Here is a 17,651-nt window from a genome sequence, read left to right on the forward strand (position 1 = left end):
CAGGCTCCTCTTATTTTAAACCTCACTTGTGCTGCACTTGGCATCACCCCTCGACAATTTTCCCTGCTGAGTAAAGGAAAAAAAAAAATCCCCGCTGATTTCTGCCAACGTGTTAACAAAATGTGAATAAAGACAAAGCTCTGCAGCAGCACTCCTGCTCCCTCCCAGCCCTCCCAAGCCCTGCTGCCAGCTCTGTGCCAAGCTGGAATCTGCAAGCTCTTGTCCCACGGGGAGGCAGACCAGGCTGAAGGAGTGAGATGGAGCATGGAAGCACATCTCCCTCCCCTCCAGCCCCTGCTCTACTCAAAAGCCTCTGTTATTAAACCAATCTGTGATCCTGTCAGACTTCCATAGATCTTCATTTCAAACCAGGCCTGAGCTCTGAGCAGACACTTGGAGAAGGCAGGAATGGTTGGAGCAAGAGCTCTCCTGGATCAAAGAGCTGCTTCTCCCAGTCCAGCTGGGGCTGCTGGGCTGCAGGGACCACCCCAGGACGCTGCTGTGGCCCCAGATCAGCATCTCCTCCTGCTAAAACCATCCTGGAAAGTGCCAAGAGGAAGCCCAGGTGGGAAGGGTCTCCTCTTTGCTGGCTCAGGTACCACAGATGAACCTCAACCTCTAAGATTTCTAATTTCAACCAACAGAACAGGCTCAGTAAAGATGGACATAAAATGCACAGACTGAAAAGTGAAATGGCAGCAAAGCACAAAATAATTCCATGCCTTTTGCAGTGGGTTTGGGTGAGAATAAAAACCAAGGAGGGAAAGCACAAAGAGCAGGGAGCTGAGTGAAAGGGGTGCTGAGGCTGAGATCTATCCATCTGTGCCTCCTCAGACAAGTCCCACAGCTGATTCCATCAATCCCCACTCTGGCTTGACCTTCATTTTCTGGCATTTTCTCTCAGTTAGAAGAGGGTGAATGAAGAAAGGCAATACTTGAGTCCTAACTCCCCAAATCCTGTGCCTCCTCTGCGGCACAAAAATGACCTTTTAATAATCTGTCTACAACAGCCTAATGAAAGACCACAAAAACCTGAGTCTATTAAAAAGAGAAATCTCCACTATTCCAGTTGCAGCACCTGATTGGGAAGATAATCCAAGGCAGAGCTGGTTCAGGTGCTGCACAACGTGGTGACCCCATGGATTCTAGAGCAAACCAGCAGTGAGCACTGTCCCCTCGCTGAGGGACCCCTCATCCCTCTCCCACAGCACCACCTCCAGGAAAAAGGGCTGGGGAGAGGGCTGGGAGTGCTTTGTGTTGATTAACTAATGACTGCAGCTTGCAGGCCTGGATTAATGACTCCCTGCTCTCAGTTATCAGGGAATTACAGGGGGATCCAGCTCTGCATCCCAACACATCCCTCTTCTCATGCATCTCCAGCAAACCCACAAGCACACGGATTCTCAGGGCAGAAAGCAAAGCAGATTTCACCTTCATTTTAGAAAAGTCAGGAGAGTGAAAAGCTGTTCTGCCTGGCCATACTTTATCTCACTTTCCTTTTATCCCCTATAATGAATATCCCTGTTCTTTTCTCTCTCCCTTTTATCAACAGAAAAGGGTCTTGCTCTGCCAAATCTGCCTGAGAGCAAATGGTGTTGCAGTTAATCTATAAATCAACCATCACCATAAATTCTGCTCTTTCTCCATCCAAAACAGCAGAGCTGTAAAACAGATTACACAGGACAGCAGAGGCAGGAAGGAAATCTGGGAGCTGTGAGGAGCTGCCACCACAGCCAAATGGCCTTCCCTGCTTCTCCTTTCTCCCCACTCCACCCAAAAATACCCAAACCTCTGCTGCCAGGCCTGGGACACTTTTAGGAGCAAGGACACCTCACACACTTCCCATGGAAGATGATGCAGGCCTTAGGGATTGAGAGAAGAAAGGGAATTCAGGAGAAGATTCTGCAGCCTAACACCAAGAAACAGGAAAAGCAAAACTCAGAAAAATAAAAATTTTTGTGTGGAGCATCAGCTGTGAATCCCAGCTGTGATTCCAGCGAATGCAGCCTAGGGAGCCTCAGCATCTCCAGGGTGCAGGGGCTGGAGCAGGGGCAGAGCAGCACTGGGATGGTGAGAGGGTGAGGGGCAGCACCCTGCAAATGAACAGTTCAGCTCCATGACTGCTTTAGGTCATTTTCCTCCTCCAAGACATTTTTCCAGGGATTAACATTTCCTGTCCTGAGGGGAGAGCGCAGGACAAGAGTTCAGCACACAAAGCTGCAGCTCTTGCAGAGCAGAGTGAGAAATGAACCCAGGGAGATGCTGGGCAGCTCAGATCTGCTGCTGCTGCTCCAGGAGGGGCTCCTTTGAGAATCCCTCCCATGGGAACAGCCAGTCCTGGCTGGAATTCCCCTCCCCTCACAGGCCTGTGGGAAGGGGAGCTTTCCCTGCTGACAAATGCATTAAACTGCAGATGTTCCAAGAGAGCCATGGAATTCCAGAATGGTTTGGCTTGGAAAGGATCTTAAATCCCACCCAGTGCCATCCCTGCCATGGCAAGGACATTTTTCCACTGTCCCAGGCTGCTCCAATTCCCATCCAGCCTGGCTTTGGCACTGCCAGGGATCCAGGGGCAGCCACAAGCAGGATTTGCCCTCCTTGACTGGACTTGCCCCACACAGGGAGCCTCACTGGGCACCTGGAGGGAAAAAAGCTGAAATTCTAAAATATTTTAACCAACAAAGCTTAGGGGTAACTCCATGGACTCTCAGGTTTGCAGTCCTTTCACAAGCCAGAATTCCAGAAGTGTTTCTGGGATGTAATTGTATCTGTGACCACTGCTTCCAACTAATCATATTATTTTAAAGTTCCTTTGGTAATTTGTCCTTAATTCCACACAAACTGCTGCTCTGGCATAAAGTGTACTTTGTGATATCAAAGTCAAACAGATTAGGCATGATCCACTTCCAGCGAGGGAGTGTTTTGGAGAGGAGATGATATAACTTAAAAGCTAAAGCTGGCTCCCTGTTTTAATTAAAGGGGATTAAACATCCATCATGATAAGGGAAAAGGGACATTTTATAAAAATCAATTACCTTCCTCAGTGTCAGTCTGCTTTAACACCTGTGGTTTCTGGGAGAAGGGAGAGTGTAAAACCCCACCAGCACCCAGGGAAGGTAAATTAAATACTGTTACTGTACAGTTAGTAAATTACATCAATACTGTTACTGTACAGCACGACCACAAAATATCCAGGAAAAATAACTGTATCACCCAATCAGGTGGTACTGACAAAATAAAATGTTACACTCCTAAAGTGTATCAGGCAAATTCACAAAACCCAGATTCAAAGTTTCCTGCAGCACTTCCCCAGCCAGGAAGCCTCCAAGTGGGACTGCACATCTTTATGGAGATAAAAGTGCTGGTGGAACACCTCAGCATCTAAAAATATTCTTTTGGAATTGTAAAGGCTGAGCCACATCCATTCCTCGCTAAAATGCCATAATCACCATGAAGAATGAGGCCTGGCACTCGGCTTTGTTGCTTCTGTCATTATAAAATCAGTTTCTGCTCGCACCGTTTGACAATATGCTCAATTTTAGATCTCACACAGGAGTGTATGAGGTAATTATACACAATATGTATAATTGATACAGCAAAAATTCCCACCACCAGAGGTTTAATATGGGGCTGCAGAATTAAATACATTTCAGTTATTTCAAAAGTTTGAAACTGTGAAAAGGTGGCAATTAAATTCCTAATGCGAGAGGGACATTTTAGTGTAATTTGAGAAAAAAGCGAGTGAAAGGCTGGATCTGGCAGCTCCTGCCTCAGGGGCTTCACATGAGGTTACACAACTGCTCCCAGCCCTGGGGTGCTGCGTGGCAGTGCCCACACCTCCCATGCCTGCTGCTCCAGCTGTCAGACTGAATTTCCAGCTGCAGCAGCAGCACTGTGAGAGGGTGAGGAGCAGAGCCTGTGCCTGGGAACAGCACACCCACAGGGAAAATCCCCCTGGAAAGGAGGGTTCTGAGGGAAGCAGCTCCTTTCTCCCCTTCCCTGCAGAAGGCAGCAGGGCTGGTGGCTCCTCACCCTTCCCACAGCCCCAGATAATTTATGGGAGACACAAAGAAAGAGTTACGGCTTTTAACGAGCAATTTTGAAGCAGATACTACCAATATACAGAGTCCTTGGTTCCACTGAATAAATATCTCTGACAGGCAAACAATAACTCTGCCTCTTATTTTAGAGCTCAACCCCAAACTGGTAGACTTTGTAACTCTCCACACTCCTGCTATTCCCTGAGGTGCTTCCAAGATGATCACTGTCAGAGCCACGGAGTCTATAAAAAGGATGAAGGAAGCTGGGAAATTTCCACAGAGGTGGTGCCAGCAAAACAGAAGGAACATTTCAGCCATCCCCAGCAAAGCCAGGCTGCAGCACTGCAATTCCAGCAGTGCAGTCCAACAGCTCCCCCAGCTGAGCTCTGCGACAGCTGCACTCACTCCCAGCACGGCTCAGGTACCTGGAAAGTTCCAGACCTGCTCCAAGGGGATTCACATTTACTCTCTGCAGCCAGTGCTTGCTCAGAGAAGAGCTGGAGAACTCTTGAGAGGAGCTGTCATGGTGCAGAACAAGGAGTGGCTTGGCAAGTGGCAAACTCCTGCCTGATGCTCAAGGGAAGGGCAGGGAGGCCCTGCCAAACCAAATCCTGTCACAATCCATCCCATTCTGTGTCACACACTGTCACCTACCCATGAGAACTGCACTGAAAGTCCTGCTGGGTCTGTGCTGGTGGCCCTGAGCTCCTCATGGGACTGTGCTGGGGTCCCTGAGCTCCTCATGGGACTCTGCTGGTGGCCCTGAGCTCCATGGCCAAAGGGTTTGAGGAGCTTCCCATGGGCTGTGGCACCATCTGCTGGAGATGGCACCAGGAAAATGAGTTGCAATTAAGGGATTCTGGAGGAAGAACTGACAGGATCCAAACTGAGCTGGAAACCCACAGGATCATCTGTCCAACCCCTGGCCCTGCACAGACACCCCAACAATCCCAGCATGTCCCAGAGCAGTGCCCAAACACTGCTGGAGCTCTGGCAGCCTTGGGGCTGGGACCATTCCCTGGGATCAGTCACATCCCAGTCATAACCCAGAACCACATTTCTGGAGTTCCACTTGTTTAACAGAGGTACCACAAGAGATTCTGCAAAATCCTCCTGCAGCTGCCTTGGACAGCGAGCCCAAGGAGCAGAAATGTTGGGAAACAGATTTCATGATGTGTTGGAAGGGTTTTAAAAACTGCCATTGATGTTCCAGAGAGCCAGCCCCTCCCTGCACCCTTCCCAGGCCTGGAAAAGAGCACTGGAGCCATTCATTTACAGCCTCCTGGCTCCTGGGGGCTTTCATGTGCCACAGGCACCAAGCCCCAGAGCCCCCAGGGAGCCATAGCCCCGAGAGGTGGGAGGATGCTGCTGCCACTGCCAGGGCACGGTGACAGCACAGCCTCCCTGTGACATTTCTGCTCTCATTTGCATGCAAATGTCAATATTTATTAGTCACATCCAGATCTTCAGCAAAGCTCCCATGGGTTGCTGAGTCTCTGCACTTATACTTTTAAATTGCTTTTAAAAGAAGCATATTGGCTCTTGGTAACTTATTCCAGACTTCCTACATTCTTTATTTCATCCTTAACTATCTACTGCTTTTGTGGGAAGTGATTTCCAAGCAGTTTATGCATCAACAGTGTTGAAAAATGCTTTACCATCACGCCAAAAAATGACCATGGAAAAGTAACCTTTTCACTTAACTTGTCCCTGGAGCTGTGAACATATTTATGTATTTAAATAATGGAAATGTGAAAGTAACAGATGTTTCCTGCCTAGAGCACAGAGCAAGAACAACAGTGCTTCATTATTGCAGTGCCTCTGAAGCATCCACACATTCCCATCCCCATTTGCTCTCCTGTGCATTCGTTTGCAAAAATCCCCAAGTGCTGAAATCTGGTTTTAATCGTGATGTCAACAAGTCTCCCTAATCCTGCTGAAAGTCAGGAATTAGGCCTCTGAGCAAGCCAGCATGAAAGAGTGAAATTGCTTTTAAATGTAAAGTAGGAGGGAAGAGGAGAGAAAAAATGGGAATTGAGAGATTAGGTAAACTTGATGGAATTTGGTAGAGCTGGGGAAAGGATGTTTTAGTGGTGCCCAAGAGCCCTCACTTACCAGGATTTGGGCTCCCCAAAATGCAGGTAATTGATGCTGTAGAGATCCATGTCCTCTGTATGCCAAGCAAAAGTTGTCTTCCACATGCCAAAGTAGAGGTAGGGAGTGTTCACCCCCTCGATGATGATGCCACACTCGTGCTCCACCATGTCCAGGAGGGTGTTCAGGTTGCCAATGTTCCACTCATCCACGTCCTGGAAGCCAACAGGAATGGTTTGTGCTGGGAAGGGCAGGGGCAGGCACAGCCTCAGCTCCCTGCAGGGCCTCAGGGGCTGCTCCTGGTGCCACCTGCATTAACTGAACCCCCTCTGCCCCCAGGAAGGCTCCAGCACTCTGCAGAGGCTCTTGCACTGTGCAATTAACTGTTCTGTAATGAACACAGCACACAGGGTAAAACACACTTCTCTCAGATGTTCCCCTGATCACAAACACCCCAGTGTGGCCAAAGGGGCAGAACCTTCTACCTCAGCCCAGAGCTTCAGGTGAAACCAGAAACCACCTGGGAGCAGCTGTGCTGGTGCCTCGTTGTGTCCCACCCTGATCCCAGCAGGGAAGGATGTGACACTCCCACCAAACACCAAATCCTCTGCACCCCTGAGATGTGCAGGGCTCTGAGCACCTCAGATATCTCTGCTTATTCTAATTAATCCCATATTAAACCACGCTGATAATAAAAAGACACTCATACATTCACACACAATCAGACAACACTCCAAAGAAAGCCACTTCCCACTCAAAAGAAAACTACAGAGGAAGAGATTTAAATTATCTCTCTAAAAAGAGTAAGAAGAGAGAAACCTTTATCATTTACAGAATTACTTGAAGCAGAGGATGAAATTTCACCATGGAAAAGCTTAAACAATTTGAATTGTAAAATAATTCAGTGTGCAGGTGCATTGTATCCTAATGGAGCTGCCTACAAGGAAAAGATCCAAATGCAAATAATTTAAAATCCAAATGTAAATAATTTAAAATCCAAATGCAAATTATTTATGTTAAGACTCGAAAAATATTTTTGATGTAGCACCATTTCCTTGAAATGCTGTTTTTCTCTGGCTTTCTAAGGAGCTTCGGCAGAAATCTCCATTTATTCCTTTAAAAAAGAAACAAAACCCAAAGTATAGACAATTTTTTGCCACAGTTCGCAAAAGAATTTGTTTAAATCACACTTTTCCTCATTTTTCTACTAAAAGTCAGCTTTTCACAGCTTCCACTGACTGTTATCCTGAATCTCAGGGGAAGTTTTGCAATGAGGGGAAAACCACAAAGGTATTGGGTTTTTTTTAGTGTGGCTACATCAGTGAAATTCTGAATTATTGCTCCTCAATGAGAAAAGTAAGTCAGAAAAAGGAAATAAACGAAGGAAAGCACTGCACTTACTGCATCATACAGGGAGCCACTGATGTCAGCCCCATAGATGGGGGACACAAAGGTGAGATTCTTCCAGTACTTGCGCTCCAGGTCCTCAAAATCCTGGTGCCGAGGGGTGCAGTACCTGCCAGGGAACACAGAGCAGCTCTGAGGGTGTATTTCACCTTTAATTCACACAACTGCTGCCTTTTCCACCTCTGCACAACCCCTCTGGGGCAGGCTGGATGTGCAGCACCACATCCCCATCCCATGGAGACGTGAGGTGAGGTTATCCCACAGCCCTCAGGTGCCAGGAAAACTCCAAAGCTGATTATCCTGGAATGGTTTGGCTTGGAAGGGAACTTAAATTCCATCCAGTGCCACCCTTGCCTGGGCAGGGACACCACCCACTGTCCCAGGCTGCTCCAAGCCCCAGTGTCCAACCTGGCCTTAGGCACTGCCAGGATCCAGGGGCAGCCACAGCTGCTCTGGGCACCCTGTGCCAGGGCCTGCCCACCCTCAGAGCCAGGAATTCCTTCCCAAAATCCCATCTCAATCCACCCTCCTTCAGCTTAAAGCCATGGCTGCATAATCTCAGTCCTGATTAAAACCCAGGGTCCTCCAGAACTGTGGAGCACTCCAGGCTCTGGAACCAGGATGAGACTGCAGTGGCACATCCCAGCTGATCAAGTGCCCTGCAGAGCCCCCGGGCACTCTGGAAGACACTCGTGTCACCAGTGTCAGCCCAAGCACCCCAAAGTATTTGCATTTCTACCCCAGCCATGGAACACCTTTTCCAGAAGAGCCAAGAGATCCTTTTTTGGTCCCAAGCCATCCTTTTCAGAAAGATTCTCAGCCAAATGCTGACCTAGAACAATCCTTCTACACCAGCTCCCAGAAAAAGCTCCGAGATACACCAAAACCCAAGCCACAAACTGGTTTGAGACTCAATAAAAGCAGTTTCCCCCCAAATGCTCCACATTTAACATGGCTGCACTTTCTCATCAGCCAGTTTTGGGCAAGAAAAGCCTCCCAGGAGCTGCCCCATGCCCATGTGGAGCCCTGCAGGCACGCACTTCTCGCTGTTGGCCAGGCGCCGGTACTCGCCCACGGTCATGGGCTTCTTCTGGATGTTGTACTGGGTGAAGAGCCCTGACTGGCCCGTGACCACCTGCTGGATGGGAGCTGGGATCACCATGTCATCAATGTCATCGTAGGTGCGCCGTGGCTTCCACTCCTTGGGGGGGATCACCTGCAACGGGGACAGAAACATGGGAATGTCACTGACACTGCAGGGAACGAAACATGGAACTGTCACAGACACTGCAGCTGTGGGGATCACCTGCAATGGGGACAGAAACATGGGAATGTCACTGACACTGCAGGGAACAAACCATGGAACTGTCACAGACACTGCAGCCCCGGCTTTGGGGGCTTGTCAGCACTTGGGCCATGCCAGCACAGGCTGATGAGATCGTTTGCTCTGACAAGGACTTGTTAGGAGTGGTGTTTAGCTGGCCTTAATAAAGCACAGTGGAGAAATAAAGCTGTTAGGCATGGAATAATTCTTATTTCTTCTAAAACACAGGTCAATTACTGGGTTTATTGCTGCTCTAAAGAGAGCTGGCTATTGATGAAGAGCTCTCCGTGGAATGTTTCCTTGTCCACTCAAGTGTACAAGCAATTACCTTCCAGGACTTTGCTAGGGAGATTATTTTAATAGAGCTTGTTGGTGACTTCCAGATATTGTAAAGAAATTAGTTTGCTTGCAGGATTAATCTGAGCATTCCAAGTCAGCCAGCCCTGCCTCACCCAGCCCCTCAGCTTGGCCAGCTCCTGCCCTCACCTCGCCCAGACCCTCACCTTGCCCAGCCCTCAGCCATCCTCTCACCTTGCCCAGCCCCTCATCTCACCCAGCCCCTCACCTTGCCCAGCCCTCAGCCATCCTCTCACCTTGGCCTGCCCCTTGCCCATCCCCTCACCTTGCCCAGCTCCTTGCCCATCTCCTCACCTTGGCTGGCCCTCAGCCATCCTCTCACCTTGGCCATCCCCTCACCTTGCCCAGCCCCTCACCTTGGCCATCCCCTCACCTTGCCCACCCCTTGCCCATTCCCTCACCTTTCTCACTCTCACCTTGCCCATCCCCTCACCTTGCCCACCCCTTGCCCATCCCCTCACCTTGCCCACCCCTTGCCCATCCCCTCAGCTTGCCCAGCCCCTTGCCCATGCCCCCACCTTGGCCAGGCCTGCCCTTTTTCAGCCCCTCACCTTGCCCAGCTCTCGGCCATCCCCTCACTTTGCCCAGCTCTCAGCCATCCTCTCACCTTGCCCAGCCCCTTGCCCATCTCCTCACCTTGCCCAGCCCTCAGCCATCCTCTCACCTTGCCCACCCCTTGCCCATCCCCTCACCTTTCTCACCCTCACCTTGCCCACCCCCTCACCTTGCCCAGCCCCTTGCCCATGCCCTCACCTTGGCCAGGCCTGCCCTGTGGGCTCCCTGGGACTCCATGAAGGCGATGAACCTCCCGAAGTCGCGGAACTCCTCCAGCGAGGGCCGGAAGGTCATGATCTTACAGCCAGGGTTCTGCGGGCTGGGGTTTTCCGACCCCATAGCTCCAGTCCTGCACAGGGACACAGGGAGGGGAATATACTGGTTAAACCTTTGGTTTCTAACTCCCAACTCTAAGGAGTTCCACAGAAAGCCTGCAGGGATTTTTCATTTCCTCACGCAGCTCGCGCAAGGGGGGATTTGTAAGAGCGACCCTCTGACATGGACACGAGGAGCTCCCAACCAAAAATCCACTTAGTCAGGAACTCCTGACACCAGGATCACCCGAGAGCCCGGCCAGGGGCTAAATATAAACCACATCTGCCCCCAGTTCAGCACAGAAAGTGGTGCCACAAAAATAACAACTCCTCACCACCTTCAGCTCTGTCACTGTGCACAACTTGCCACCACACAAGTTTTCCACCAAAATGCTTCACCATTTTCTGTTTAGGTTCAACCCAACAGCCTTCCCAAATCTGGGTTTTTTCATGTTCTAGACTATACTAAAAATTATAAAACTAAGGGTTTTTTTTAACATAGCTTCATTACACTTTGTCTTTGCAATGTACATAAACAGAACAAAGTGTCAGGCAAGTCTCACAAGAAATACAGACACAATTCCAAACATCCAAAACAAACTCTCAAACCATTCAGGATGAAATAATGATTTTTAAAACAGACTTTTTTAAGGTTATGCTGGAAATCTGTAAGGGAAATAAAAGGTTTTAGTGGCATTTCAGCTGCAAACATCCCCAGGAATGAATTCTCCATGAGGAGGAGCTGCAGCAGCTCCACACTCTGAGCACTCACGAGATGGCAGTGCTGGGCTGTGGAGGATGAACTGCAGGGAAACAGCTCCTGCCAGGCTTTCATATGGAAAAAAAAAGCATTTAAAGTGTGTTTAAACTGATTTCAGAGCAGCCAAGAAGTATTGCAGATGCTCCTGGAAGTAGTCACAGTGTTGGGAAAACACAAAATGAAGCAGGGAATACTCCCAGCTCTGTGTTTGAATGGGTGAGTGTGGCACAGAACTTGCCCTAGAGACAACCAGTGCTCCCAGTTCCTAGAATTAAAACCAGCTAAAATGGGCAGACTCCACACCCAGGGCACCAAAGTTTCATTTTAACTGGATAAAACTTTTCCTTTCAAAGGCACATGAACAGTTTGGAGTGAAATTTTAGAAGCCAGAAAACATTAGAATTTTACACAGTAACTTTTATGCAAATTTGTTTCAAAACAAGGATCTGCAAGTCTTATGTTCTTCCCCAAGGAGTCTTTAAAGGAATTTTATGCATAAAATCACAGTTTCTCACAGGCAGAAAAGCCTTTCCCAAGCCAGGAGCCAGAGATGCAGAACCCAGTCCAGAATAAAATCAAATTATGAATCCCAGTATTGCAGGAAATCCCAGAGCAAAACCAATTGAGGGAGAAAAATAGCATTTCGCCCCATTCACCCCAAGATACTTCACTTCTCATCTGCAACAGGAATTGCTGGAAACAAAAGGGCCATTTAAGCAACCCCTCCATCTTCAGGGTGGCCCTGCCCAGGGAGATTCCCAACCTTGCCAAAGAAGGAACAAAAATTGCCTTTTTTTTGAGAACAAAACCTGCTGTTTCAGGAGGAGAAGCAGCAGATTGATCCCTGCCCATGGGGAGCTTTTCCTGCACAAATGTTTTGCAGGAACACAAGGAGGAAATCCCTGGGATGAGCCAGGGGAGCTGGGGACCCATCTGCCAGGGGTTTGCTCAAATCCCCCAGGAAAACAGGGCTGAGATGGAGGGGAAGGGGCTGCAGGGGAGTGGGACAGGGACAGAAAGCACCCCAAAGCCTGCCACAGCCTTCTGGGAACGCTGGAGCTATTTTTGGGCAGGGTCTGGAGATGGCAGGGGCCGAGGGGAGCGGGGAGCCGGAGCAGGAGCTGGCTCAGGAGCGAATTCCATCCTGAGCAGGAGCCCTGCCAGCACCATCTGCTCCACAGAGGCTTCCCAGATCTGCAGCTTTACCCACAGCCAGGGCAAAACAAACAGCCAGAGCCAGGCTTGATCCCATCCTTCCCTCAAGATTCACAAAACTCCAATTTTTAGTCAAGAAACTCAGAGGAAAGAGTGGAAATGTGTGTTCCTGTAAGGAAGGGAGATCAAAAACTACTGCATGCAAAGCTTAATCAATTAATTAAAGGATAAAACTACTTCCTGCAAAGCTTAATTAATTAATTAAAAGGTCTACTGCCTCAGTACAAGCAGCATCACCTGGCACTCTGGAATTCTTTAGTCCAGACACAGCAAAACACAGGATTTTTCCATGTGCAGTCCCATCTAAAGAACATTTCAACACCCACCCGAGATAATGTACATTTAGCTAATCAAACCAATTAAGCTATTACAATAAAATGGCCACAGAGCTCATGGGAAGGGAGGAATCAGGTCCATGAGCTCAGTGAGATGTGGGAGCTTCCCCTACCAGCCCCAGGGAGCTGGGAATATGGGAATATCCAGGGCCAGGGAAAACTTGGGGAAAAGGAGAATTTCTGCCCCAAATGCTTCCCATATGGAATTGTTTTGAGAAAGCAGTGCCAGGACTCGTGGCCACCTGGACTTGTGGTCACCTCCATGCCAGGATTTGTGGTCACCTGGACTTGTGGCCACCTCCATCCCAGGATTTGTGGTCACCAGGACTTGTGGCCACCTCCATCCCAGGATTTGTGGCCACCTGGACTTGTGGTCACCTCCATCCCAGGATTTGTGGCCACCTGGACTTGTGGCCACTTCCATCCCAGGATTTGTGGCCACCTGGACTTGTGGTCACCTCCATCCCAGGATTTGTGGCCACCTGGACTTGTGGCCACCTCCATCCCAGGATTTGTGGTCACCTTGACTTGTGGTCACCTCCATCCCAGGATTTGTGGTCACCTGGACTTGTGGCCACCTCCATCCCAGGATTTGTGGTCACCTGGACTTGTGGCCACCTCCATCCCAGGATTTGTGGTCACCTGGACTTGTGGTCACCTCCATCCCAGCTCCTGGGATCACACATCCCACACAGCAGGACAGGGCTGCAGCTTCCTCTGGGATTTTCAGGAGATGACCCCAATTAAGCAGTGCCCTAACGAGCTGCCAGCATCCCTGGAAGGTTCCAGAGCAGAATCTGACTGTTGTGAGCACACTGAGAGCCCTCCCAGCCCCAGGTGAGGGCCAGGTGGGAACAAACCCTTCTCTCAGTACTGACAAGGAGGATTCTGCACTCAGAGCCCCCAGCAGCTCCTGAAAAGAGGAGTGAAGGTATTTGTCTCAGCTGGATACGTTCTGTTTCTTTGTGAGACAGTAACAACCTGAAATATTATGAAAACCTTCTCATTTTCAACCATTGTGAGGAAGCACAAAAACTTGTCTCCAGAGGGACGATCTCGGTGCACACAAAGAACTGAGTTTTAATTTCAATGACTTTTACTTTTCAATGAGACATTTCCCTTCCAAAAGTGATGTGAACCAAGGCACTTTTGTGACTGAAATCCTGCACCTGTGGACTGAAACCTTTGTACAGCACAGAAAAAGTCCAGCTGAGATCAAGGATTGCTACAGGACTGACAGACTGGGAATCCTTCCTCCACAAAAAGGGCTGGGATTTCTGAGCTGCTCCACTGCTGATCTCCTTCCCCTCTATTCCCAAGAATCAGATTCCAGCACCCACACAAACAAAATGTAAATTTTTAAATGTGAAGTTTGCTGTTGCTCAGCCCAGTTTTAAACAACTGTGCAATTACAGCAAGGATTTAAACTAACACCTTTCCCCCCAAAATATTTATAGATAGATAAATATTTCTAGATTATATAAATATATTATTATATTATTATAGATATAATATTATATTATTATATAATATGAATATATTATTATATTATTATAGATATAATATTTATAGATTCAGTTCATCACATTTTTAACATTCAAATTGCTCTGAGTTTTGTATATCCTCCATAAAGGTTAAGTAAACACAACAGAGGAAATATTTGGGAAAGAGGAACAGAGACAACATTCCCACCCAGCACAGGGATGAAGATCTACAGTGCTTGGGATTTGAAAAATTGAGAGTTATTTTCTATTAAATTTTACACTCCACAAAACTCCTCCACAATTCCAGATCCTCCTGTACTTGAAATCAAGCAGCATATGTAGCTCATTAAGGGAAAATAAAATTTTCCCCCAAAACCCCCTCTTTGCTGTAGAAGTGCACAGTTACTCACACACTTCTCTAGCAACAAAATTATTTAGTCACAAACTGTATTTAAAAGGGGAAAAAAAAAAAAGTGGTTACATTTAGGAGCAATAAATCTGGATGACTTTAAACCAGTTTATTGTTGCCTGAGGCAAGGTAGTTAACATGTAATGGTTATTTCTGACTAAATCCAGATCAGAACCTCAAAAACTCAACAGTTTGACTGAACAGACAAGATAAAGTCACCCCAAAACCACAGGAATCAGTTCACAAAGCAGTGCTGAGGCCCAGCCTTCCCAAGGGCTGCAGGAGGCTCAGTTTGCTGCATGGCACCAGATATCTCTGCTGCATTTATTATCTCCACTGCCTCAGGAGTCTTTAAAAGCAACTTAAACCAATATTATAAAAGGCACTTCACATGGGCTGAGCCGTGGAATCTGAACGGGAATTCCAAGTTTTAACCCATGGCACCTCAATCCAAGGCAGCAGCACTGCAAATGTTAAAATAAACTATCCCACAGTGTTTATTCCTACAGGAAAGGAAAACAGAACCTCGCAGAGCAAGCAGGAGCCTCGATTACTTGTCACAACTTAGGGGCAGAGCCATTTGCTACCACGGCTTAATTAAGGTGCTTATTTTCATTTATATTTTCATCGGGTCAATCACTCTCCTGTATAAATGAGGCCGCTCCTCAGTGTTTATTCCTACAGGAAAGGACATCAGAACCTTGCAAAGCAAGCAGGAACCCCAATTATGGCAGAGCTTTGCCCAAAAGGTGATTCCTGCATCAGAAAACACCTCAATAAGGACTAATTCCCAGTTTTCCTTCTGCCAGAACAAAAAGCCTGGAGCTCTCAGCAACTTCCCTAAGCTCCTTTAGATTTTTACAACAAAAGCCCTCAACAAATGGGGCTGTCAGCGGCGTTTTTAACCACCCTGCCCATACAAAAGGAAGCCCTGGGCTGGTTTTGTGCCCGAGGCAATGCCCGGGCTGGGTGTGACACACTGACCCACTTCCAGCTGCCGCCACATCCCGGGAATGCTCGGGCACAGGAGCAGCGAGCCTGGAACGGCCCTGCAGAACCCCAGGTCACCTGGACAGGTACCCCAGGAACCCTGAGGTATCCCCAGCCTGGCACAGCCCTGCAGAACTGCAGCGAGCCCGGACAGGTACCCCAGGAACCCCCAGATACCCCCAGGAACCTCAGCCTGCAGCACAGCCCCGCAGATCCCCAGGTCACCTGGACAGGTACCCCCAGGAACCCTCAGGTATCCCCAGAAATCTCAGCCCAGCATGGTCCTGAAGATCCCCATCTCACCTGGACAGGTACCCCCAGATACCCTCAGAAACCTCCAGAAACCCCAGCCCCTCCCTAGCTCATCTGGACAGGTACCCACAGAAACTCCAGCCCCTTTCCTGGCTCACCTGCCCAGGTACCCCCAGGAACCTCAGCCCAGCACAGCCCTGCAGAACCCCAGCTCACCTGGACAGGTACCCCCAGGTCCCCCAGCCCCTCCCTGGCTCACCTGCCCAGGTACCCCCAGGAACCCCAGCCCTTTCTTGGTTTACCTGCCCAGGTACCCCCAGGTACCCTCAGGTACCCCCAGGTCCCCCAGCCCCTTCCTGGCTCACCTGCCCAGGTATCCCCAGGAACCCCCAGGTATTTCCAGCCCTTTCCTGGTTTACCTGCCCAGGTACCCCCAGGAACCCCCAGGTACCCCAGTTCCTCCCTGGCTCACCTGCCCAGGTACTCCCAGGTACCCTCAGGTACCCCCAGGAATCCCAGCCCTTTCCTGGCTCACCTGCCCAGGTACCCCCAGGAACCTCAATTTCACACCTCTCAGCCAAACCTGCAGCTCCAGGAGTGACAATTTAAAGCCTGAATTAACCCCAGAGCGTGGAGGTGAAATGAGACAATTTGGATCTCTCCCAGCTCTGTTTTATCCAGGTCTCTCTGGAAGCTGCAGCTCCAAACTTGACGCACCCCACCCAGGTGAAGCTGTGCTGCTTGTTCTGCCAACTGAGATCAAATGTGGGAAACTCCATAAAAACTTCTTATCTGCACCAAAACCTCACCAAAGGCCTCTCCATTGCCCTGGGCTGTAGCCAAAAATTGTGATAGAATATCAGAAAACCTCAGAAATCACCTCAGCCCCCCACCAACCTCCAACATTCATTTCTTGGGCCATATTGAAAAGCAGGATTTCTAGGAGATTTAGGAACAAAAGGGAAATCCTGTATTCTGTGAGGATCTGGGAACTGTGGCTTGTTCATGAGCCTTATAAAACATAAAAATAATGAAGCTTCAGGTCACTTCTGCCATGAGTGAGGCACACCCAGACCAAGGAAGGGCAGAACACAAACGTGTCCTCCTGTGTAATCCAGTGAGAGCATGGCTGAGGAGCTGCCTCATTTATAAAGGAGAGCAAAAATAAAATATAAATGAAAATATAAATGAAAATATAAATGAAAATATAAATGAAAATAAGCACCTTAATTAAGCCATGGTAGCAAATGGCTCTACCCCTAAGCTGTGACAAGACAGAACATATTTGGTCCAGAACAAAGGTTAAAAAGAGGAAATCTTATTAAGCAACAATCAGTTTAGTGGGGAACACTGAAAAGGGAGGAACACCTTTCTCATATCCCACAGTGATAAGTCATTAATATCCCCCAGCCTGTGGGAAATGACAGGATTTCTGCCAACATTCTGCAGCATCCAGGATTTCAGCCGCTACTGCAAACGGACAAACCCCCTTGAATTCCTCAGCAGATGACAAATAATTCCTTCCAGCAGCCCCGGAGGATCCCAGTGGCATCCAAAGCCATTAAGCAAATCCCTCACTTGTGTGACACATTTAGCTGCCATCCATCTTTGCTATTAACAGATGCTCCAGTGAAGGAACGTGGGGCAGCACAGGCTCTGCAAACCCTTCCCCACAGCACAGCCCGAGCCTGGGGGAGTCAGGAAGGAGAAATCCACCGGTCCTGAGCCCTCCTGACTGCCCAGAACTCATTGAAACACCAAGTTCCTGCTGACTGCCACGAGCTTTCCCTCCCCTGCTGCCTGGGTGGCTCACAATGATTATTTCTGCTCTCAGGTGCATGGCCTGCTCTCAAAAATGAGATTTAAACTTGCAAGGTGAATCAGAGCCTCCTGATGCTGACAGTGTTTGCTGGGCATCCCAGGAGGAAATAAAACACAACCCTGCATAAATGTGAAATCCCCACGGAGCCCTTCCAGCAGGGCTGGCCAAACTGGTTCTCCCAACTCACAGCAAATTTCTTACCACCTTTTATATGGAAATAGCTCCGAGTTTTCAGGAGCTGTCTGTATTTTGGGTGATCTAAAACACCTGCAGAGCTGTGGAACTCCCACTTT

The 17,651-nt window shown here is 48.8% G+C and overlaps 1 protein-coding gene across 3 annotated transcripts in view; it reads right to left on the bottom strand.

The window, feature by feature from the left end:
* Nucleotides 1-17,651, bottom strand: part of KDM4B (lysine demethylase 4B) — a 76,146-nt gene that overhangs the window by 56,056 nt on the left and 2,439 nt on the right. For 2 of the 3 annotated variants that reach the window (XM_074528477.1, XM_074528476.1), the window contains exons 2-5: nucleotides 9,976-10,126; nucleotides 8,582-8,757; nucleotides 7,536-7,650; nucleotides 6,156-6,349 (exon numbers count right to left, since the gene is read on the bottom strand). In XM_074528477.1, the coding sequence (XP_074384578.1) occupies nucleotides 6,156-6,349; nucleotides 7,536-7,650; nucleotides 8,582-8,757; nucleotides 9,976-10,116 (626 nt within the window). In that variant the 5' untranslated portion in view covers nucleotides 10,117-10,126. Of the gene's footprint in view, nucleotides 1-6,155; nucleotides 6,350-7,535; nucleotides 7,651-8,581; nucleotides 8,758-9,740; nucleotides 9,753-9,975; nucleotides 10,127-17,651 lie in introns of those variants that run through there. The other variant, XM_074528478.1, reaches the window with a different exon arrangement.

This window comes from Zonotrichia albicollis, chromosome 29 (genome assembly GCF_047830755.1).
Source record: "Zonotrichia albicollis isolate bZonAlb1 chromosome 29, bZonAlb1.hap1, whole genome shotgun sequence".
Classification (NCBI taxonomy): domain Eukaryota; kingdom Metazoa; phylum Chordata; class Aves; order Passeriformes; family Passerellidae; genus Zonotrichia; species Zonotrichia albicollis.